This window comes from Numenius arquata, chromosome 1 (genome assembly GCF_964106895.1).
Source record: "Numenius arquata chromosome 1, bNumArq3.hap1.1, whole genome shotgun sequence".
Taxonomy (NCBI): Eukaryota; Metazoa; Chordata; class Aves; order Charadriiformes; family Scolopacidae; genus Numenius; species Numenius arquata.
Genome location: NC_133576.1, coordinates 56,028,960 through 56,055,111, shown reverse-complemented (window position 1 = coordinate 56,055,111; position 26,152 = coordinate 56,028,960). Strand labels below are relative to the sequence as shown.

General features: G+C 38.6%; 1 protein-coding gene across 3 annotated transcripts in view; it reads right to left on the bottom strand.

The window, feature by feature from the left end:
• SH3KBP1 (SH3 domain containing kinase binding protein 1) overlaps positions 1 to 26,152 on the bottom strand; it is a 231,594-nt gene that overhangs the window by 57,923 nt on the left and 147,519 nt on the right. For all 3 annotated transcript variants that reach the window (XM_074158570.1, XM_074158585.1, XM_074158578.1), the window contains one exon: positions 3,221 to 3,296. In XM_074158570.1, coding sequence (XP_074014671.1) covers positions 3,221 to 3,296 — 76 coding nt within the window. The remainder of the gene's footprint in view (positions 1 to 3,220; positions 3,297 to 26,152) is intronic.

The window sequence follows — 26,152 nt, the reverse complement described above, 5'->3', positions numbered from 1 at the left end:
TTTTGCTTTGCTGAATTTTAGAATCCAACAGAACTACTTAAAATGTATACTGATTTTCTACAATATAACTATAGCCCCTTCACTGCAAGCCACTTAAACTGAAAGCAAGCTACTTCATAGAAAAAAAACCACAACTCATCCCAGAGATAGGATTATAAACACACATGCATACATGTGCCATCCCAGCTACCTAAGGTAGATGGAAATTCAACAGCAGAATAATTCCCCTATAAGTCGAGGCACCCACAAACCTAAACTACACAGCTCTCCCCTCTTCTCTTCAAAGATGTATTCTTTCATTCCTGAAAGGTTAGTGATGTTTTCCAAGGGAACACTCAAGCTATGTAAGGCCTTGTGCCTTCACTGTGCTCTCCCTTTCACCAAAAAGTCCTCTTTGGCCCCAAAGAGTCAACTGTTTATCCCCCCAAACCTTAAGACCACTTTTTAGGGAGATTTGCATAGTATATTGTTGGGAGATGCACCTGTAGAACATACTGCTCCATCTCTTGTTCTGACCAACTCATCTGATTGCAGAACTTAGGACATCTTGCATGTACTAAGAGCAAATGTGTCAAGTGTCTTGCTGCAAATCACTGCCTTATCACATCAGAAAAGCTACAGGAAAAAAGCAGACTCAAATCAAGATGTGGGAAGAGGCAGCAACCACCATTCCATGCTGAAGCCTCTGTGGGCAGAGAGAGAAGAAAATACTGCTCCCCGTTTCCTCTCTCAGCGGGCTCTTTCACACTGCAACTGCATTTTTTACCCAGTTGAGACTAAGGCATAACAGCATCAGCCATGGAAAGAAATAGGTGGAAGATGACAAACTGTATTATTCCCCTACCAACATAATTTGTCTCTTGCTTGCGGCATACATCTCCAGCAGCAATCCCAAGGGAATCTAAATCACGTATCCAAAAGCGCCCTCTCCATACTGAGCTGAATCTATGGATTCTCCTTTTCTTGCTACTTCTTTGGAGAATGGCATAGTATCTGTTTTGTTTGGCAGTTAAAGACCCCAAGGAAGACTGGGACCCTACCATCCCAGGCAAAAGTGAAAGTAGCTGAGGTCCAAGGTGGAATGGTACTTTTATGCTGAACACTGCAATTAGGATATTCATGAGTTGTCTGAGACTGCAAAGTTCCCTGGATTCAATGCCTTCTCAAGCTTGTTTTTAGCAGAAAACAAAATTTAAATTTTGGAAAAATGAAAAATGCTAGATAGATCATAGTCCTATGCCAGACTGATCATACTCCTCATGTCTGATTATCAGACATTAACTGTATTACGAAAAAATTATTCCTCCGCCTATATCAAAAACCAAACTAGAATGAAGTATGTTTCATTTTCACTGAAAGGTTTTTCAATTTAAATGAAGGACAACTTCAACTGATCAAAAAGTACCTCCTGTGGTGCCATTTGAGGCTCAGACAATTACATATCATTACATTATATCAGACCTTCCTATGCATATGTTTCTCTTTCCCAAGCAAGAAAAGAGATGTGAAACATTCTACTGAGGCCCCCAAGATTCCAGAAAAATGCCCTAAATAATAAAATTTGGGTAAAATTAATAAAATTTCATAACACGCAAGGATATCGTACAAATAAGTAGCTCACCCTTCTCACCAGTTCTGGCAAAAGAGATGTTGAGTCATGTTTGAACACAACCATGGTGAAAATAGATGGCAACAAAAGAAGAGGGATTTTCTAACCAAAAGGGCATGTCTGAGGGAAATGACAAAAAGGTGAAAGAAGAACCAACCAGACCCCAAAATTGTTGATGGAGAAGTGTCTCTGCGTCAACCAGAGCTCAATGTGTCACTGTAGAAGGTACAGTTCTCTAACAACTGTTCAGAAGGTCTCCACATCTATTTATAAGCGGTAGAAGTATGAAACCCCAGTACCCTGGGATGTGATTTAGTGAGCAGTTTCAGCTGTCAGAAGTATAAGCTGGTGTGGAAAGAGGCAGCTGTCTCCCAGGCTGGCTTACTACACAAGGGTTAGTGCTGCAGGTGGGAAAGCCCATGGGACTACCCCTTCTGATGGCACCTGCACTCAGGTCAGCTTAACCTGCTCAAGCTGCAGGTTAGGAAAGGTAATTCCAAAATACATTCATTCACGAGCTCTGCTCAACATTACCAGTTCACTCATTTTTTGGTATTTCAAGTTCTTACTTCCTCAGGGCAATTGAGTTCTTGCAGTACTTCCCATTAACAGCCTTGTGTCACAAGGGGAACAACATAAGAGGATGCAGCAAGTCAATTAGTGTGGTGCAGCTAATGGACAGTAACTCCCTAAAAGTTGTTTCAGGCTGCTTTTGCATCTCTGAACTGAAAACATGGTAAAACAGGTCGTAACCACACACTCCTCTCAGACAGCCCCTATTCTGCTGCTCCGGGTGCTTGCCTTCCTATGTCTGTATGTGTTTCAGCGCTGAGACAAAATGTTATCTGCTAACTATCTAAAAGGAAGGAGAAGGACTGTGCAAGACTTAAAACTCAACATTTTATATTATACTCAATTTATTTTCTAAGGTATGGCTATGTTATTTTCTTTCTTATTCTTTTCTACAAGAATCCATAACATATAAAGCTACAACGTTATATAAATAAAATCAAAAAATGGGGAATATATAAGTTATTTGGTAAGATAGTTACATATGCCTCCCTAGAACAGCACTGAGACCTACCTAAAAGATTTAATTATTGCTTTTTGTTTACTAAGCATTGAAATGACAAAAACAGAACAGAAGTTCTTGGACACCATTCATTTCCCATACAAACTATACCACCCACACAGATTATTTTTGCTACATAAAGAAAGAAAAAAGAGGAAAAAAGCAAGGGCACTCACAACCAGAGATATTTTTCTATGACCCACCTACAAGTTACAGCCTGAAGTTGGATCTTATTCAACTCTGATTAATTCCGAAGTACCCTCAAGGCCGAAAGCTGATCATGCAATTTAATTTGATTTTTGGTGGCAGAAAACTTGAGGTAGGATTATCAGAGCAAAAACAATTCAGAGGATTCTGTGAAACAAAGCATTCTGCCTATGTACCGCCTACTCAAAGTTTATCCTAAATATATCTATCTGCATCATCGCTTTTCATATATACAGGACACTCTTTTAGCCAAAACCAAAGAAAGGTGCTCAGCTTGCTTTTACGAGGCTTAATAGCAGAAAGTGCATAGAAGAAAAAACTATGAAACCTACTTTTTGTTCTGCTGTCCGCTTCTATTTTTGTTGGCTCCTGAGTTGCTGTGGCTGGAGGTAATTTCTTCCCAACACTCTGAAAAAAAAAATTATTCTCCTTTAAAATGTGCAGGTTCAGTTAAAAGTTAGACAACATAAAAAACTGTAATGGAAATACAATATAGGAGTTGAAAAAGGACAGTAAAGAAACAGAGGCAAATTAAAGCATACTTAGCTTTGTCTGTGGGCGTTTTGTTAGCTATTTTTTTTTAAATGATAGAGAATTCATAAAAATATGATCCTCAAATTCTCCCTTTAAAAAAATGTTTACTAACATTTTTAAACATTAACTCCTTAACACAGTTTCAGCGAAGACTCACAGAAATTTCATTGGTGGAAAGGTGCTATTCAGTACCAAAAATAAAACTGAAAGAGGAGTGGGGGAAAAAAACCCTTGACTTCTGTCCATACAAGGAGTACTCATTTCAGTCACTCTAGATCAAGTGTGATTTTTAAGCTGACCACATCTTCTTTGTTTATTTTGAGCAAAAAGAACTAAGTTACAGAGGAGTACTACAATGAGCAATAATCAGCCTCAGACAGGTAAGCTGAAAGAACAGTAAACAAACATTATCTGCCCCAACAAAATAAAATACAATTGGTGATATTCATCTTTATGTATGTTCACCAGGAACTATATGCATGCTATCTCCTCTGTCACCTTTTCTACCTATCAAGGAAGCTGTATAGCTTTAGAATTCCAGCCACATATAATTGAGGACGTAAGTGTAATTATTACTTGTTTATACAGATATGAGGACTTAAAAGCCCTAGCTGTAGCTCAACATCCTTTGCTGGTAAGGCATGCATAAACTCCACAATGCCTTCTCCATACTCCAGTGTCTTCTGAGTAAAAGCTAAGAGACAAGAGAGCTAAGATTTAGTCTTGAAGGCACTGAGAATCTCTTGAGGACCGTGAGGAAAACACTGGTCTGTATGAGAAGCAATAGGAATACAGCACTTGAAGTAGTTGAAAAACTTCAAGGTGTATAAAGAATACAAAGAACTCCATATTAGTCATTTTGTACACTAAATATGTCAAAATTTATCTATGAAAAGGAGTAAAATACACATACAAGGCTTTTAGGCTGGCAAAAAGAGCACCTCTGGAAGACAAGTGGTTTTGAGAGTGGTGCACAAGTCAGTCATAGAATATGTGTTGACAAGACAAACTATGACTTGCAATACCCAAAAGTGTCCTCTTGCAACTTAACTTTGAGATGGCAGCAGAAACAACTGACCTTCTGATGAACTTAAAACTCTACTTACAATCTGGAGTTTGTGCACTGCTGAGATCAACAACAAAACTCTACAGACCTTCCCAACTTCTTTGCTGAGGTGGGAATGAGAGACAAGAAGCATTATCTGAAGCAGTGATTAGGGAGGTAACAGAAAAATAGCAGATGACGGACTCCTGCAAATCAGGAGAGGGCAAAACTAAGAGAAGAGCATGACCTGGCTGTGCTGAAGAAGCTTAAAATCAAGAAGGATGATGATGAAGAGCTGACTCTGAGATGCAGCTGGAAAGCAGTAAAAATTGGACTGGAAGAGATATAATGAAGAACGTGAAGCTATCGGGCATTCACACAGATAAAAGCCTTCAAGAGGAAAGCAAGACTGAGAAGACAGCTTTTGGTTCAGAGGCAAACAGAGCAGTCCAAGAGAGCTACACATCTCAGTACATGCTCATTCATTATCAAACCTTTATTCACAGTTCTGCTTCATAAAATTGTTTGGAAAATGATGAGAACACATACTCTAAACTGCACTGCTATTTAACTCAGAAAGGAATGCTTACTAAAGGAATATCCAGAAACTTTAATTTAGGGGAGTTTCTCCTTTTGTAAGAATGAAATTGTTATTCAAGAACTATTCATTAAAGGAAAGCATTTTGTAATTGCTTTATCATACAGGAATCACTGATCTTATGCCATGGAAGCAAAACCCAGATAAACCCACAACAAGCTAAAATTTAACAAGCTAAAAGTCACAGCAAAAGAATCATGGGCAAAGAGAAAGAAACTAGTGTATGCCAGTGGGAAGGTCATGCTGCAATATAATTTCTTAATTTAGAGAAGCAGATGCAAGTGCAATGCTTGAAAACATTCATTCATCTGCTCGTTCAGACAGAATGCCTGTGCAGGTGATAAATCAGCTGTTCTTCTGTTGGGAGCTAGGAAACAGGTTGGAAAGCAGTGTTTGCATGAGTTGCAATTTGTTCAGGAGAGAAGGTAAAAAGCCTGGGGAACAAAGTGGCTCAAGATATGACTGGTTTTACACGTACAGAAATAGCCTGAGCAAAGAAGCGAGAAACTGGACTCCTGACTGATAGATGAAGAGAAGCACAAAACTTTTCAGCACATGAAATGTACTGAAAGATCACAGTGACCTACAAGATCCAAAGATCATTTATTGGGGAATGAGCAAAGTTGTCCCATAATTCCACAATGAGGAGAGGAAGGGAGGTTTATATCTACTAGGAGGATATAGAAAGTCATAATTCAAATAATTTAAACAAGGGTTGCGCAGAACCCACTCAGGAGGGACACCTGAATTTGTTGTAGGACAGGGAGAGAAGACAAGTGGGACTGCTATTAATTGTAAGAGGAATGCACCCAAGGATTTATAGGGGTGACATAAGCACCACTGACAGGAAAAAAAGAAAAAGAATGGATAAACCATGCAAATCTGGTTTCAGGTGGACCTGTGCTGCCAAGATGTTTTACTCTTCCTGTAAAACGGTACTAAAGGAGATTTTTTTTCTATTATTATGATTTATTTGTGTTTACAATTGGTCTATACTGATCCATATATTTGCATAGAAAAGGGTTGTTAACACTTTCTGAAAACATCTCCATGAAAATTAATATAGTACTCATTTGTTCATTAGGAAACATGCAAGATAGACTTTTCTCAGTCTCAGAGACACTGAGTCCTCTATGATCTTTTAAGTCTGATGGTTCTGCTTTAACAGGATAAAACCTCAAGTATAATTAAGATCTGTGTGCTGGGAGTCCCAGATCAAGCAATATTATCACAGTTACCACTTTTTCTGCCAAGAAAAGAAAAATGGGAGACAAGACATGTCTCTTCCCATAAGACCCAGAAATTTTCCTTCTGACTCTCTAACAGTTTTACATCACTCATACTCCCATACAGGTCAAATATCTACCAAACTTACTAGTGACTAGGAAAACCAAGCAAGCCCAATTTAAATTCTTGCTTATCCAACACACATCTTCATGACATCGACTTTTCTTTTCAGGGACTAGTACTATATGGTATTTTGGCCTATCCTCCAGTTGAAGGCTAAGCATAACTTATCAAAACCTCTTTCACTTCTGAAAAAGAAAACATGGGAGAACGAACAGTTTAATTGGGTTGAACTGAAGATTTCCATATAATCCTTCCTACTCCTTTGTTCTTCCTTTATACAGGAAGGTTAATTCTATTTCAGAAAAAAAAAAGCTCTTCAAGCTCTTCTAGACACGTTGATCTATTCTGCAAAATACTGATATACAACTCCAGCTTTTATATTATTTAGTCTTTTGCCCAATTCATTCCTACCTGTCAGGCTCAACATTCCCAAGAAGCAAGCAGATCTTACCCCTTTGGGATACAGGCGCAAAATAAGATTTATAACTTGAAGGGATTTTTGGGAATTTAGACACTCCAAATCCAAGAGCAGGATCCTCGACCCTGCCAGCAACTCTTGACATCTCCCAGCATGAACTCTTTTTCTCCATTTACCTAACTCTATAATTTTGTCAATAACCTTTGCAATAAAACGTCACATGCAGCATGAACCAGAAGGCCCATAATGAGCCCCTCTCAGCAGTGTCCTAATCGCAAGGCTGCAAAGATAAGTGAAGTTCTGCATTTTCTCTCCAGCCCTGTATATCTTGAATTCTTGGCTGCAGAATTGTTTCAGCATCAACAAAAAGGGTAGCATATTCCCCTCTAGCCTGGTGGTTGAGACACTCCTGAAGAGTATCATTTCATTTTCCCTCTATCCTCCTCCAGTATGCTGATTACAGTAAATGTCATTTCCAGATGGTGGCAGCCAGCCTTCTTCCACTTACATTACTCTGTAGATATCACTCTGACCTCCTTAGTCCTGTCACACAAGAAACACGTGGTGGAAACAGAGTTCAGATTTCCTGATTCCAAGTCTAGGTTGACTCCCAACACACAACAGAACATATCAACAAAGCAGACAGAATCTTGAACCCACTATTTCTGCAAGGCGAGTATAATTAGATTATTTAGCTGTCAGACACAAATCCCCTTAATCGCTTGACAAGTGAACCCTAGAGATGAAAGAGGATGAAGTGCCCTCTTGCTGCAGAAACAGCTGATTAAAACATGAATAATGACCATGATTTGGTGTACAGATATTCAGAGGGGATGAGACAGATTTAGCAGCAACCTGCCAGTCTTAATGCTTGGTTTTATGAAGCCAATGGAAGGACAGCCTAGCATTAAATAACAGGTTCTTTTAGCAGAAAGGCCTTGATGGCAGTTTGGTATGCTGCAAATCCCTATCACTGCAGACCTGTGTCTTATACTCTCAAACAGAATTAATGACTACAAAAGTGGTTGAGGTGGCACACAGTTGTGTGAATGAGGTCAGAGTACAATCTAAACAGTCTCATTTCCTTTCGTTTACGTATTTTTGGCTCAACTCAATCTCTGTAACAGCAGAGAACAACACAAGAGAAGCAGAGCACATAATGGGCAGTATACAAGTGAGTTTTTCTCACTTGAGGGCACTACAGCCCTTCCCTATGACTATTCAACCCTGACCAGAGGAAGAAAAGTAGACCTGTGATCAAGTTTCCTGCTTCAGGATATTTTAAAATTGTATTTCAGGGTGGAAATACAGTGGAAAACTGCCTTGTCTACTTACTTTTGTTATTCAGATCTTCTGTCTCTAGAACATTTTGTCTGAAAATTCAAATTGGATTGTCACTTGTGCACCAGTTAGGTCTAAACAGAAGATTTTGTTATACTTTTTTGCACTAAAGGGACATACTTATCTTTTGACTATCCTTTAACAAATATAGGCTTCTCCAAGCAACAGCTTATTTACTCAGGAATAAAGAAAAAAAAATAATTACTCAGCATCAGTATTTATTCTGGAAAGTGTATTGAGGTCTTTACCCTAGATAGTGTGTTTTACAACAGCTACTTGAAATGTAACTCCATTAAGATATTCTTAAGGAACACATCAGGCATTAAAGAATTCATAAAAATGGGCTGTATGAGCTGGAAACACTGATGTTTTTAAGCTTGACATCATTTGTCAGTTTGAATAGTGACAATATAACAATATGCACTGATATTTTATACGGAGGAGGAAAAGACAGTTACGTATCTTGAGAACTTTTAGAATTTCAGAAAACCTCAGTGATTAGGTCAGGGGAAAAATATGCTGTGTTTCTTTGATCACAATACTTCCTTTTAACATTCAACTAATATTTTTTAGTGTTTATATGTATAAGAATTTTTTTTATCTATAAGTTTACATGCAAATCCAAGGCCAGGCCACTGTTAGTTACAATATAAAAGCTGTATTCTTTAATTCTTTAATGGACTTTAACAGTCCGTTTTGTAACTGAGATCATTTTTTCACAAAGAAGCAGAAATGGTGACTAGATTCTTCCAGCTCTGGATGAACAGAAGCATAAACAAGCTTCTTGCTAACTATGTATAATGCTGGTGTTGTGAGGTGTGAGCCAAATTGATTTATTTTTTTTTAATATGCTTCGAGTGCCTAAGGAACATCATCAAGTCCTTTATCGATCCTAGCCTGTCTATCTTAAATTAAAAAAAAATTTGAAAAAAAATATAAAAACCCCAAAGGCTTTCAGTTGTCAAAATGCCCTTACCTTATCAGAGATAAAATAAGAGAAATGTCCGGGATTTCAGTTTTTGCCATGATATCAACATTCAACTCCACACAAAGTACTTTCTGTGACAGCATGATCAAGTATTCCTATCCTGGGGTTTCCCAAATGGACAAAATTAACAGTTTTCCTAAAGGGTCACCACATGGCACATCAAAGAGGGTAATGGGAATTTTAAGAAACCTTTATTGAGAAAACAAAAATTCTTTAGGGAAAGCGTGATTAAACACCTACCTCCACATTTGATTGCCTCAGTCATCTAAAATAGCTTCTTCCTCTGTACCTACGTTCTACCTAGCTGTGCTTTGGTGGAAATACCATCCTTATGCTCCTGAACTACAATTATTAATATTTTAAAATAACAACTAGAAAGGTACATCTGCCCAATGCATGCCCAAGCTGCAAGCACTTCTACTGGCATTACCTATGAGGACATTCCTCATAGGTGGAATGTCCTTATAGTCACAACACAGGGTAATTTCCTTAAAACTAGGTTAGGTGAAGGAATGGGACAGGAAACAAGTGCTCATCAAGTCCTCAATTACAACCAGACTGTTGCAAGGACAGGCAAGCAAAATTCTTTTTATTCTCCTGCTTCTAGTTTTAAGTATGAGCAGAGAGACAAAATGTAATTGGTGTCTCACAGATGTCTCATAATTCACTTGCTCTGAACAAGAGAGGGAACAGCCCAGTTCCCACTGGAACAGCCCAGTTCCCACCCACCAAAGGTGGCCACGTCCCCAGGGAGCCACCCTTGGCCATGGGATTCCTGCCACTACTCCTCCCATCTGCTGTGGCATTAGCATATCTGCAAGGGGAGAGGAGGGAACTGATCCATGTTAAAAAGTATTGTGGAGGGAAGAAAGAACAAAAGAGAGTTTTAATGTTATCTGCTTCATTAAACAGCTGCACAAACATTTGGGTAGAACTGTGGCAGGAAAATTTACGGTCACAGGGATAAGGTGCAACTCTCAGTTGCAGCACTCACTTATACTAACTTAAGATCATCGGCAAAGCATGGTGAGCATCTCACAGTGTGTTTTAATAATTCCAGGGGCCAGCATATCACATTTGGACCATGCTCAGGGCAACCCAAGGAAAGGTTGCAGTTGTGCTAGCCTTTACATTATTCAAAAGATGAAATACGAACAACACTCAAGTACTCAGCTCTGGTACTCATCTGCCAGATGATACTTCTGCCCAGAAGAATGGGCGCCCTGACCACAGGATCAGATGTGGCACACACCCACAGAACGCTTTTAGTGGGATATTTGGCAAATATTTCACAATATGCAGACAACAATGCAATTAAAATATTTTAAAATTTCATATTATAGTTTCTTTGCACATAGTGAAGCTATATTACCTTCTACTGGACAATCTGTAAATAATGCATTATCACATTTAGTCCATATTTCAGCAGACTTAAGTGCAGTTTTTTCAACTGATGTCTATACTAGTTGACTTTTGGGACTTGGATGAACACAGACTTTCTGAATTACAGCATATCTTTGTAAAGAATGACATCTCTTTTTTCTTTTGAAAGAGATTTTACCTGTGAAAGGTTTTACCCTTCTATAGCAAGGTTGCAAACCGCTGTATCTAGGTGCTGCAAAAGGCACATGAACCGCTGACACCTTAATTCTCTTTGTCTAGACAAAATCAACAAATGTCTAAATAAAATGTCCCTTCAAATAAAATCCTGATCTTACAAAGCAAAAGAGCAAAGCCTTCACCCCATCGGAACTCCCTGAAAATTAACATCATTTCAGCCATCAGCATGACTCTTACTACAATTAACAAGTTTGGACAAAGCAGGCAAGTTGTCTGAAATCAACAGCAAAAAGGTGGAGGCCCTGTAACTGCTCATGAACATCAGTCCACCGGGAACTGGCTACTATGCCAGCACTGCTTTAGGGGAAAGCAGTGTTCAAGTAGTCAAGTATATCCTGCTTGAAGGTTAAAGGCTTTTGGAACCAGGATGCATATGCTGAAAAACTGAAGGTATCTGGGGGGAAAATGTTTTCTAGCATTCACACAGAAACAGATACATTTTTACCAAATACAAAAGTTACTTATTGAATGCACAAGAAAAAAATAAAGACGGGGAACAAAAATAGCATGTCAGTCTAAGTCCTACTACAATACTCTAACTCTCGTTCCAGAGAATGGTAAACAGGTTGGGATTACATTACACCACTCCCAGCTCACTTGGTGCCCTAGAAATAGAGTACTGAATGTCAGAGCGTCTTACAATAGCTGTATCTGTCATCCACTGCCATGGCACTGGAATCCAAGCAGACAAGCAAGCAAGAAATTAATCACAGCAAAGCAAACAGTACAGAGGTCCCCAAACAAGGGAAATTTTAGGGCAAAACATGATTTTTCTGGGGCTTTGTTTTCTGATTCACCATCAATGCTTATTCTTTTGATGTATTTTTTTACACTTAAAAAAAAGAAGCAAAACTACCTCTTCTCATCAGTTAAACTGCTCAAACTACACCAAGCGTAAGAACAATTGCTTTGAATACTTAAGGAATAGTCACATTTGTTTTGATTAAAAACTATTATTTTCAAAATAACCGTAACTTCTGAAATATTTACTAAAAGACATTACCGGTGCTTTACTTTCTTAGGTCAAAAAAGTAATTGGAAATCACGTACAGAGAAGACCCATAACATCACCTGGATAGACAAGGAATGATTTATGTGGTTCTGAATGTTCAAGGCAAAATAAAGACAAAATGGCAAGCCCGTACTACCTTTGGCATGCCACTGTGAAGGATTACATAGAGCAGAAAAGGGAGGAAGAAAGGAAGATCAGGAAGATTTAATCAATGTACGTCCACGTTCCTTGATGGCTCAGGGTTTGTTACTCCTTCACGTTTTATTTGATAACAACAATTAAATGACTATTTTTTTCAGGAAAAAAATCTTTAAAAGAAAAAGGCAGGATGAATAAGAAACAAAGATCAGAGTAGTAAGTTCTTTGGTAGACTTTCCAGGTGTGTATCCTTTTTAGGAGAAATCATAAGGTGCTGCAATTAAACTTACCTTGTATTAATACAATTTTATCTATTTAATATGTTATTCAGGATTACTTATTATTTTAATGATCATTTAGCATGATATCTTACTTAGCCATTCAAAGGCTAGGAAATTTTAAAATTTAGGGTTTCATACAGACCCTTGCTTCTGTTGTGTTATAACTACATGCGAGTCTATCACATTTTACATGTAATCTGGTTATACTTCTCAGTAAACGTCACTCAGCTGGTTTTGTCACTGAGATGTAAAATGACAATATGCTGTCATTCTGAAGTAGTTATACAAGATGGAGTTAATTTCACTTAAATATCATATATGAGCCAGATGCATTCATATGAGCCAGTCACTGCAGGCTTCCCTTTTGCAACTGGAGGTAAACAGCCCTTTTAGCATGTAATTCATCTGGACTTCTCCTTTGGGATAAGAAAGGTCATGTCCTACTAATGTCTTTTAGTCTATAGACTGTGAAGAAACCTTGAGTACTAGCACCATCACAGATATCTAAATTCAGTCAACAGAATCCCATGATAGTTGCTATTTTTAAATATGTTGGTTGTATAGTCCATGCATATTACCTGCCAGGACAGCAGCTAGCTAATCTATCTATAGATCTATCTTTTATCTATGTATATATATCTATCTGTCTATATGTGTCTATCTAGCTATATATATGTATGTATGTATCTATATGTATCTATTTATCTATAGATATTTCAATAAATCTATAAACCCAGCAATCTAATCAATAAATACTGGTGTTACAGCAACACAGTGCTATCTTTATGCAAATCCAGTATGACCTTTTGTACTTGGCATGGCTAAACCACAGCAATTTTCATTAAAACACACAAATAAAAAAGTTGATGGTCCTGGCTCCTGAAGATGATTGAAATTGTGACCTAAGTGCACACTAAAAACTAAAACTGAGGAGTTTACTGTTCATTTTTTAAAAAAAAATATTAACTTGGATAAGTAACCAATTAAAAGACTGGAAACAAAAGGCAGGATTTCAACATGGTGACCAGTGGAGTCCCTCAGGGATCTACATCAAGGCTCTTGTTTTCCACATGTTCACAGACGATCCAGAAATGAGGGAAGACAGAAATTCAGTTCAGAGAGAAGTGAAATTACACATCTGGAGGAAAAACATTCTCTTTAGACAGAAATTATGGGCTTTGAAACACATAATATTAATACTGTTAATTCTTTGGAAAGGAATAAAGAGCAATGGAAAGTGCTATCAAAATGCTGTATAAAACCATCGAAGACCATTGTTTGTGGCTGTAGCTTCCTTTCCTCCTCACACATAACCCACCTCAGTCCCTTTAGGTACTGGAAAAGACAGGAAAACACCAAGAATGATCAAACCTATGGAACAGATTCCTCATCGTGGAAGAAAAAAGATGCACACAAGTGACTTAAGACAAGTCTATAAAAATCAGAGGGGCATTTAGAAGGTAATTAGGGAGGACTCATTCATTATCTCTTCCAGTAATAAAAATTAAGGGCTATCAGATTAAATTAGCAGGTACCACATTCAAAACAAACAAAGGGAGGTAACTCCTTCCCACAACGTGTGATCCAGCTAGGTGGAACTCTTTCACAGGAGTTACAGATGCCAACACGTTACGTGCAATGAAAACGTGACTACCCGATTTGATGAGGAAAAAAAAAAATCAGGGTTATTAACCACAAAACTCAAAATTGCTAAGGGCTGTGAAGACTCACTGCAGGAATTTCTCTGTATGTTTATTCTGTTCTCATACTCTTCCCTAGGCTTCCAGTATCAACATCTGTTTCAAGGCACAATACCAGCCCAGACACAATTCTGATCTCAAATACAGATGTCTCAGGATCTTCCAATTCCCTGGAAATCTCATTCTTTAACATATGGAAATGGAATATCAAATACGGTACACTTTGGAAAGTACATCTAAATAAAGCAAGGTGACATAAAACCAAAGTGATAACACAAGGGAAACTTCAAAGGATTGCTCCATCTTCTCTCTCTCCCCAAACATTACCAAACAGTTTTTCAGTTAAAAAGAAAACAAAACCATGGAGAGAACAAAGATATATGGAGAAAATGATTTTTAAAGTTTTCAAAATTATGAAGCAGTAACTTCTACAGGTTGTTTTAAATCCTCTGATTCATAAGCCACTACAGAAATTTTCAATGGAGAAAAAGCTTTGTAGCATATGTAAATCTGCTTTCCTGGACCATCTTTTGTAGTTCCCACAGAAGCAGAGAAACCCACTAAAAGATCATAAAAAGCAAACAATGCACTGAGAGTCAGCCACTGTAATGAAAAAGACAAATCCACAGTACAGAAACATACATTTGCATTTCCTTTTTAGCCATCTCAAACTTTTTCTGACCTGTAAGATGGACTACAACTACCACAACACTATCGGTGAAGCGCTTGTAACAACTTACCAACATCCTGAATAAATTTGACTCTGTCAAGCAGTCTGAAAAGGCTTTAACTGTTTCTCAATATTTCAGTGTATGAATACACACTGCTCCCTCAGCAGTGTTTATTGATGTTTATGCTGAGCTGTAACTGTTTATATCCTCCACATTCATGTAATTTATGTTTTTGCATTAAAAGGAGGGTCTCAAACCTTCACAGTAGGGAAGACATCTAATTAGAGAGACTGTTTCACAGATTCCTAGCTTCCCATTTACAACTACAAAACATCCCTTCAGCGATTTCAGATCTGCTTAAATGGAAAATTACTTTAGTTCTTGTTTCCAGCTGTTGAGCTTCATTAAGAAATGACCTGAGCCAGCACCAAATGTCCCATCCAGCTATCCATGCGCTAAAACTACCAGGTGTTTTGCAGACCACCAGCAGTCTACAAACCACAGATGAAGAATATCTTCATTAGTGTTATGCAAGTCACCAGAGAAATATGTGCTATCTCATATAATGGTCAAAGAAATAAGTGGGTAAAATACGCAATGCAAAATTTGTGTTTTAACTTCCTGAATGGAAAAGAGGGTAGGAAAAAAAAACATGAATGAACATGAACAGAGAAACATCTTTATCATTAAAACTCTGGGTAGCTTGGAGAGCAGAAGAGTGCACATTTTGCTTTTTACATCACTATGCCAGGTTCTGCACTTGGGCCACAACAACCCCAAGCAGCGCTACAGGCTTGGGGAAGTGTGGCTGGAAAGCTGCCTGGAAGAAAGAGACCTGGGGGTTCTAATTGACAAGCGGCTGAATATGAGCCGGCAGTGTGCCCAGGTGGCCAAGAAAGCCAACGGCATCCTGGCTTGTATTAGAAATAGCGTGACCAGCAGAAGTAGGGAGGTGATTGTGCCCCTGTACTCAGCACTGGTGAGGCCACACCTGGAGTATTATGTCCAGTTTTGGGCACCTCAATACAAGAGAGATATCAAGGCGCTGGAGCGAGTGCAGAGGAGGGCAACGAAGCTGGTGAAGGGTCTGGAAAACAAATCATATGAAGAGCGGTTGAAGGAGCTGGGACTGTTTAGTATGAGGAAGAGGAGGCTGAGGGGAGATCTCATCACTCTCTACAACTACTTGAAGGGACACTGTAGAGAGGTTGGTGCTGGTCTCTTTGCACAGGTAACTAATGACAGAACGAGAGGGAATGGCTTCAAGCTCCAGCAGGGTAGCTTTAGACTGAACATTAGGAAAGAATTTTTCACAGAAAGAGTGGTCAGGCATTGGAATAGGCTGCCCAGGGAGGTGGTTGAGTCACCATCCCTGGATGTGTTTAAGAGCCGTTTAGATGTGGTGTTGGGGGATATGGTATAGGGGAGAACTTTGTAGTGTAGGGTAGATGGTTGGACTCGATGATCCCAAGGGTCTCTTCCAACCTGGATGATTCTATGATTCTATTCTCCACAATTAAACCTGTTCTACCAGCAGGTGAGTTCAGATTCTAAAGTTTTGTAACTTGCTATTTTGACAAGTTCTTAAAATTTCAAATTATGGGCAGGGACAGTAGTGGACAGGCTTCTTCCTACTGATATGCTTGATGTGCTGCTGTTCAGGAGAGAAACCTATGTGTCTTAACTGGCACGCTTTATAACATTTATATTTCTGTAAAATTTTGAATCCTTATATTTGATGCTGTCACGCTGTCAGTTTCAAACCCTTAATGAGCTAAAATCTGCTTTCCTAAAAGGTTAATAGTTAGAAAGAGAATGTAAAAGTTTAGATTAGGTAGATGATGCTGAAACAAATGGAGCAAGACATATTAGAATCACTGATGAACAGAAACACTTTAGAAAATGAAATATTTTTTTTAAAAAGGCAAATACACAATGAAACCCACACAGCACGCTCCCAGCTGCCTCATCTCAAACCACTGAAAGCGTGCACATCAAAATAAACTGTACGAACAAGCTCATTTTCTTTCTTCCTCAAGCCACAGATTTGCAATGCTAGAAGGTTCTTTTGTAACAGAGCAGATATTTTGGAGCAGATGAGTACTCTTTCTTCCCCGCTCTATTTGTTTTTCATTTTCCCCTTTTACTTACTGTGCCTCACACAAATGTAAAAGATAGTATACTCTTGCACCCCTCGCCAGGAATTTTACCGTTTGCAGGTTGCAGTTCACAATTAATTTCTATCTCCTCTAGGAAGAATCATTTAGTCAGTCTGCACTGAGTGAATGAAATTGCTTCCTACTCTCCCAGGAGAATCGTGCCTGTCTAGATTGCAATTGGTAACTAGCATGATCCAGATTGTAGCATCCAGCTTAGAAACTGCTGTTATGAAACCTCCCTCTTTTACAAAAATTAATGAACCTTAAAACTGCTGCAAGGATCTCCACTTCCTTTTGCAGCAGTAAGGAAAGCTGTGCAGCTACTTTTGTCTCCAAAAAAACCCAAAACCAATAAGCAGGGAAAGGCTTATCTTTAATACCTTCCTTTTTAAAGTGGCAACAATACTACTTTGCTCTTTTGTGAAATTTGTGATGCTGACAACAAACCACCAAGTACCTGTTCAATTATATTTTTCAAATTCAATGATTAAAAAAAAAAAAAAAAGACTAAACCCATACTGTCATGCAGATAGTCCCAGTCTTACTGCTGACAGTAACTATTTCTTGCATTTTGTCATTATATTTTTTCTTTTCTCTTCAGATTATTTTTAACTTTCATTTGTAGGGGTTTCCTCCCCCCCAACCTTGCATCACTGAAATCAGAACAGAAGTTACTGAGGCAAATCAGGGAGATATTTTTATTTTAAACTTTTACAGGGAAAACTCCAGAGCAACAAGTGACAAAGCAAAATGCATTAGCATCTCCATCAGTTCTCTTTCAACTGAGTGGAACTTCATCTTTTTTCCTTTGAATGAAGCTCTGAAACTTGAAGCACAAATGGAAAATGACTAATATCATGTGTTTCAGCTTTTTCCAAGTGCTTTAGGTACAGAGATTGTTGCAGAAGAAAATGTCAGCTGTACATATGGAGGTCACCCGCTCTTTGGGTGGCCAATGCGTGGCAAGCAGCCCAGAGCCCAGCAGAAAGCAGGCACCAGCAGCCCTTACTTGCCTACCAGTTGCTGTTGCATCAAGACTTCCTCCCCAGGAGCCCAGTCCTCTCTCCCCCTCCTTGTTTTTTAATCAGGAAGTTTTTACGAAGCACTTAGTCAACTAACTGTAATAATATAAGCTCATGTCCATTGTATTTAAGAACTATTTTAGAAACACAAAATGCCACTGACCTCCTATAGAAACATGTGCAACAAGGAGTTAAAAAGGCATCTTAGAAATTAGCCTACAGACTTTTTATCCCACTGAGTGCCTGGCTTGTCAATGATCCTTTTGCACTACTCCTTTCCTCTTTTCTATTTTTAAGGCAGAGAAAAAGAAAGACACATGGCACATTTTAAGAGAAAAAGCAACTCAGAAAACTTGTAGCTTCATTTCTCCACACACCATACTGACCTGAGCTGTGAAAAGCCAAAGTTGAGAGAAATTTACATTTTTCTACTAAGAGTCCCCAAAGTATCTGCAAATCATTAAACAGTTTGCTTGGTATCTCTCCATTCAGCTTTCTATAAAATTTTACAAGCATCAGCTGACTCCAGCTTTCCTTGCTGTTTCTTGAAGGAAAGGATAATTTCCATTCAGATTTTATTATCCCAATATAATTTTCTCTAAAAATAATTCATATCAGTTTTCCTTATTTGTACAAAAGACTTCAAATGTCACCTCACAGAGAAGAGGAATTAGTAAAGCTCCTCTTCTTTTTTCTGCCAAAAAGAAGAAGCTTTATTAGTGCATTTGGGAAGGAAAAGAAGGGGGGGTGAATTTTTGTTTACTAAGCAAACATTTGAAAGAGCAACACATCCTAAAGACTGTGCAACTACTCTTGCTTAACTGTAAAGTTACATTATTCTTTAGAGTAAGAAAATTGAAACCAAATCATATAGAAATAAAAAACATCTGTGCAAGTTTAATGGCCAAAGAGTCCAAGAGGAAAAAAACTTAAGCTAAACAGCCAGGACAGAATATGTTTTCACACAAAAGTAACCCCCTATTCTAATACGGTCATCTGTAGCAGAAATGGACTTCAGGATCCCCAGCACTCCTTTTCATTCTTTTCCTTTTACCTACCCAGCTTCTACAAAGTGTGCAGAAGAACCAAAGAACCCTGCAATCGAATCCTGTGCTCTGCAGAATATATATATTACAATACAGTTTTAAACAGCCACAGAAAAAAACCCACCAACTAATTGTAAAAGAAATACCTCCTCTCCCATTGTGAAGCCAAGCTGCCTTTCAGCAGCTCGAAGTGTCCAAGAAGAGCCCTGGAGTCCTGCCCCTTCCTTGCATGAGCTCAGCTCAGCGAGAGCAGGAGCCCAGCCCTGACACTGACTCACACTCCGGGCCATCCCGGGGAAACAAAGGTTCCACTTGTTTATTTCACAGGAAATCTGGAGCTTTTCCTACCTCTGCTCACTCGCAGCGAGAAGTTTCCTCTCCTTTCCCAAGCCAGCCTAGTCTTTCTTGGCTTCTTGAGGCTGACAGCTAGGAAAGGCAGCGTGAGCGAGGACGTACAGACTTTTTGTGAACAGCCCAGGCAGAAAGTTTTCCAAATAACTTTACAAGAAAATAAGCTTATGAAAAATTCTGAGTGTATTAGTCTCCCTGTTTAAAAAAAAAAAAAAAATCTGAAATTTCATGTCATTTATGCCTTTGTTTCAGCGTTTGATTTTTAAAGAAATATGAAAAATATTTCTTTTAAATCAAGAAACTGAAACCACTAAGATGATGCTCTGTTCCATGAAAACCTTATAAATTCTTAATACTGCCTCCTCACAAACATTCAATTTTAAAATGACTGGAAAAGGGCAGGGGAGGGAAACACACCATGGCTTTCTCAGATAATTTGGAAGAAATTAAAGATTTATATTTAAGCAAGCCACAAGATACTATACACTCTCACTCCCATTTGACCTAATATACTATTCAGTAAGCACTTGCACACAAACATGTCTACAATGGACATACTTAGCCACACTCAACACATTCCCTATACATGCACAGCCTGTTCACTGCAGAGGCGTTCTCATGGGAGTGCCAACACAATTGTGAGACAAGGCAAAAGCCTCTGAACTCATACATTAAAAAGAGAAAACTAAAAAAAAAGGTTCTCTCTAGTTTTGAGCACCAGTGTAAGGAAGTACAAGATAAACTTAGTATGTAGATTTTAAAGGGGAGGACAATAAATTGTTAAACATGGTTACTACAAAAAAGAACAAGAAGCAGCTTAATTTGCAGAGCCAAGATATTACAATATATTTTCTGCTACAGCAGTGAAATATGAGAACATAGGGAGGATATACAAATTTATTTACTGGATGCTTTTTTTTAAAAACCAGCCATTCCCTGGGAATTATTTATATATATTTGGTCCTAATCCAGTTGAGAGGCTCGGATTAGATGATCTCTGAGACACCTTTGTCCTTATACTGAAAGCAAATCGCAACTGATCTGAGTAGGACTATCACTGTAAGTACAATATGCAGAAAAAATATCAGGATATTTTAAAGCATGGAAATGAGCAAGAGATGATGGCTCACCAAAAAGGCAACATCTCTTGCAGCAACACTCCCTGTGCCTGCATCAGGCTGCAGAACAGGTTTGGGAGTGATTCAGAGCAAAGTCTGAAGACCTACCGAGCCTGCAACCCCCCTTCCTGAAGACTTCTACTTTCCAATCACAAATTATTTTAGTGTTATATTAGAGTACATCACTATCAGTCCCAGAAAACACATGACTATTGGTATTTAAGAGAAGAATAATCTGTAACACATGTATAATTAATACAATTTATGAGTATTCAAAAGTATAAGTATGACAATCAGGCATGACTTTTTTTAAAAAATCCTGAGCTCGGGAAAATGTAAAAAAGAAAACCCATTCAGAAAAATTCCATGAACTAATGAAGCTCAACAGACAGCAAAAGTTGAGTGTATAAATTTTACTTTACAGGTTATATTCAGTTTCGTTTACATTCATCAGTCTTTTTAACACCTCAGCAAGCTTGAAAGTTATTTACGTAATTTCCAAAGTCAAGAGGGTTATTTTATTTTTTGCATAACTGTACTTGTTCTTTTAATTTTCAAAGTTCACGTGTGCTAAGAGTATCAAATGTCATTTCATTAGAATTTTTATAACCTTTTCAAAGTTTAAAAAACTTCACAACTCAGATGTTGCAATTAAAAATCAGCTATACTATGTGAAAAAATCCAAGTGGGGGAAGAAAAAAATAATTCATTTTATTTAGAAACCCTAAGACACAGTATATAAAACTGTTTATTCCTAGAGCCTTGATTATACTTAATTTAAATGCTTTTATATAAATTCATATCAATTAAATTTTATTTAGGCAGATTTTATTGCTATTATTAGACATACTATATTGTATTAATTCCTGAACCAGTTCTCCTGAAGCTCATCAGATGGAAAAAAGAAAGCCAGCTTGCATGTCAGTACTGTTACTTTTGAAGCATTTTCTCCGTACTGAAGTTGAAACATGAGACAAATCTTTCCTAGAAATTCAGTTTATGTCTCCATCAAGTATCTCTGGAACTCAGGAAATCAGCTTTATTTTCATATAATGATAGAATAGTTTGGGTTGGAAGGGACCTTTAAAGGTCATCTGGTCCAACTCCCCTGCAATGAGCAGGGACATCTTCAACTAGATCAGGCTGCTCAGAGCCCTGTCCACCCTGACCTTGAATGTTTCCAGGGATGGGACATTTACCACCTCGCAGTTCACCCACTGGCTGGTGAACCTGGGCCAGTGTTTCACCACCCTCAGCGTAAAACATTTCTTCCTTATATCTAGTCTAAATCTCCCCTCTTTCAGTTTAAAGCCATTACCCCTTGTCCTGTTACAACAGGCCCTGCTAAAAAGTTTGACACCATCTTTCCTGTAGGCCCCCTTAAGTACTGAAAGGCGGCAGTAAGGTCTCCCCGGAGCCTTCTCTTCTCCAGGCTGAAAAACCCCAGCTCTCTCAGCCTGTCCTCATAAGAGAGGTGCTCCAGCCCTCTGATCATCTTTGTGGCCCTCCATGGCCTGCTCCAACAGGCCCATGTCCTTCCCATGCTGAGGGCTCCAGAGCTGGACACAGAGCTCCAGGTGGGGTCTCACGAGCGCAGAGCAGAGGGGCAGAATCACCTCCCTTGACCCATTGGCCATACTTCTTTGGATGCAGGATATGGGCTGAATTTTAAACTATTAAAACTTTAAACTGTAAAATTTTAATTTTGAATATTAAAGCACAGCATTTTGAGGTTTTTAATGACTCCTCTTTTAAAATGCTTGTCGGAGTATAAGGCTTGGAAATGGTACAGATTCAACTGAAATTCAGGGATTTATAGTGGTTAGCAAGTTACTGATCATCAGCTGATCCAGAGCAACTTACAACATATATACTTTTATTGTCTCCCTATTATGAAGATAAATTGCATTAGCTTAAATGTACACATCCTGTTTTTCAGACTGAAGCATCCTAAGATTTCCTAACCAAAACCATGACTGAAAAAACAGAGTATTCCTTCCCAGAGAACTCTCCTCACGTAGAACTCATTCTGGCAGAAGCCCAGTGCTGTGCCCCAGGAGAACAGACCACATTTTCCACATTGCTTTTAGGAGTAACTTCTGGTACTATCAATACTTTTTACACTACTCTGCTTCCATTTTTAGATATTCTTCAAGTAGCTCAGTTCAGGAATGTGTTTCTTTCATATGGACAAATCTTTTCTGAATAAAGACCAATGATATGAATGTAAAGTCTTGTGGTATGGACAACTAGCTTGCATTTATTTAGAGTCCAATAGCTGCTTTATTAAGAACAAAAGCCTAAAAAACGTGACAAGCAGCACAAACCATTGTGTGGGTAACCGCCTCAGCCAAAAACTGCTAGTGCAGGCTGATGTGAAAGCTGAACCATGTCACCAATGCCTGGACAATGCTGTTCAGGCAGCTTGAACACTTTACAAACCAAACTGAGAAAACATGAAAGCACCAATATCTAATGGGATAGCAGGGAAGGGCAGGAAGTATACAGGAGATCAGGAGTCACTCTTCACTCATGCAGCACGGTTCAGTGACTCAGCAGAGACTCATTGCCAGCCAAGGTCATCAAATTTATTCCTCTCTTTAAACTTAATTTTCCATTTCCTGTTCTGTTCCCTTGGTATCATGTCCTGCTTTGAGTCAGCCTCCCCAAAAGGGGCATGCTGCCTTTTGACTGTCCAGCATTACACAAGCTGACCACACTTTCCCTACCCTTCCTTCTTATTGCAGTGAATTAGTTACTCCAGAAAGGGTAACAACCTTCTAAAGAATTTATTTATAATGTCCACAGTGCCTCATGAACTTCAGCCACCATTTGCAAATGTGTGCTATTTTTTGTACAGCGAAAGAAACACATAAATCCTGTTTCCACACTGAACCGAAGGAATGGAAAGTTACACCAGTGAAAGAGCAAGCTCCCGCTGCAGGCAGCCTGGCTCTCACGACAACTGCAGAAGGGGTCTTCTGGGGCCTGGAAGAAGGGAACCTTCTTCCCCTGTAGCTTTCCTCACAAGATGGCACTAGAATAAATGGCTAGGGCAGGGGTGCCAGACTATGGCAGACAGCAACCTGAAAGGAAAACACAAATGCTGCTTGGACAGCAGAGTGCTTGCCCCTGTTACTACACAGTTTCACACACGACTAATGCTTGCCACAACCACTGTTGCCATCACCGATAGCTGTCTCTGACTAAACTAATGTCAGAAACCTGTGCTTTCAAGTGCAAAGTGCTACACAGGCTTGATACATTGCACGCACTCTGCCTCAGCAGGCGTTTTTAACAGTGTTCAAATTCACTACCAGATGGTTTTGCTCACATCCATTTTTTCATTATCTCAGAATTTTGAACACTGGCTTCAACATTTTTGTTAGGGGAGCAAGCACCTCCAAAGGCACTGGAGGGGAAAAGTAAGTAGCAGTGAGCAGTGCCATATGGAGGCAAACACAGATTGACGCATGCAGCACCCATAGCCAGTGCTGGCCACACACCATGGGTGCTGCTGGGCAGCGCTGGCAGAGCTCAGGCACATCATTTAGCCGGTTTAAAAACGCCAGGAGAAGCCTCCAACTTGCACCTCTCGAAGACGTCTTTTTGAACGACAACTGAAAACTAAGAGGGAGAAGTGTTTTCTGCAAGCAACCAGGCAGGAACTGACAGAGCAGGTGTGGCCAAGATGTGACTGTCAGCACAATGTATTCACCCCAGGTTGTGGGTCCCTCGCTCGCTGGCTCAAAATAGAAACTCAGACCTTGCAAGCACTCAGTCTCAGAGTTTACAAATTTCTCTCTTATTACAGAGGACAGGTAGACTTAATAATTGACATGAGCTCCTAGCCCTTATAGCTCTTGTGTCTACTTCCATTATTTCTTCTCCATTTCTTCTCTCCCAAGCATACTAAATATACACAGAAATAAAAATTTCTGTATAAGTTCAGTATTTTGCAGTGAGAAGGATCTCACGTCAGTTAACTATATCTTACAAGCTGCTGAATCTAGAGCCACAATAGCTCCCTCCCCCTTTATATTAAATCATTACAGTGGCTGTAATGTCCCTCAGTTTGATGGTTGAGTATATAATTTACATTGAGTTCTGGCATAGACTAATGTGACCTCATCAAAGGCTGTTAATGAAATCTAGCTCTGGTCAAATTCACCAATGCTACCCAACTATGAAAGTCTTGCCTGAAGAAAACTACAAATATATCTCAAAAGGAAAATGTAAAAAATACTCTCAGTAGTCTCTTCTGAAGTAAGGGCAGTTTTCAGAAAGATAAGACAGGCTTTTTAAGAGGTTTTATTTTATATTCACCTATTATGGCCTTTAGCTGAACCCTCAACTCACGGACCAACCTGATGCAGTTAACTCAGACTAAGGAATGTATTGGTTGAATTAATTTTCCTATACTTTCAGAGGTTTATTTTTAGATACAGGAGAGGAAAAAGTGATAGCTTATTAGAACAACGGAAGCACATATAGATCATATTGGAAGGAAGTGCAACCTAGAAACAGGAGGTTTAGATAAGCTACTGCAAAATGAAAAAGGAAGAAAGAAACAAGCATAAACACTTATTTAAATGTCTTGAAGCTGCACGAGCAGGAGGAGGGCATGTGAAATGTGCATCTCTATTTGACCACGAAACTTGTGCTACTTTAACAGTGTTACACTGAATTTTCTCAGGAGATACAACACGTCTATATGCATAATGTATTTCTTCTAAAAATTCATTTGTCAGCAACCTATGTCTTCAGTCACATGCAGCATTATAAATTATTTCACTTACACGTATCATCAACGGGAATGTGACAGAGCCAGGCCCTGGAATCTTATTCTAGTTATACATGGCCAGTGGTCAATTCATCAACACAAACAAGCAAAGAAAAGGACTACAAAGCATAAGCACTTGATTTTTTTATTTAAAAAAAAACACAACAAAGCTCTGAAGGCACTGCTCAAATTAAACTCCCACAACTGCATCATTAATTTCACTAGGATAATCTGCTTCTGTGATTTTTAGAACAAAGAACAGCAAAGCAATGAATTCTGCACACTAATAAAACCAATGGAGTTTCGCACAATTCCTCAGTTTTGCCTTAAGTTCGAGAGTTTATTGATCACCTAAAAAGACAAGGGCCACTGTATCCTACTTTATTACCACCAGGCTAAGGCTGGGAGCACATCAAATGGCCTGGTCTTTACAGGAGAGCTTAATGGCATCTACTTCTCTTCAGCCAGCAGCAATCTCCCCTGCACCCATCCTGCTGCCAACATTAGTGTAAAAGCCTTCTTAACACCCCAATAATTTATATCACCTCTGCGTGAAGTATGATCTAAACTTATGATTCATAAGATTGAAAACACATTAGAACACAAAGTGATAACGCCAACAAAATGAGACACTGTTGATTCTTCTGTAAATGGGACTGACATTTTCCATGGGAATTTTCTTGTTCTAAATAATCTCACATTATAAAATCCTCACAGTAATTTATTCATGCTTTAAAAAAAAAACCACAGTAGTTGTTAGGAAATATTTTGAATTGAAAAAGTAACAGTATCATTACATGTTTCATCATATATATTATTAATTTATAGTATTAATATATTTATTTTATGATTATATTTATATTATATGAATATATTTATATTAATAATATATCACATATATTATTAATTCTATATAATTTATGCTATATATGTTATATCATATAAATAATGAATGTTTCATCAATAACTGTATCAAGAAGAAGCAACAGAAAGAGCTTTAGGGTCTCCAAACTTCGGAAAGAATTAAAGAAAAAAGAAAAAAGAAGGAATTGAGGAAAGCATTGATTCTGCCTCTTCAAAAGATTACAA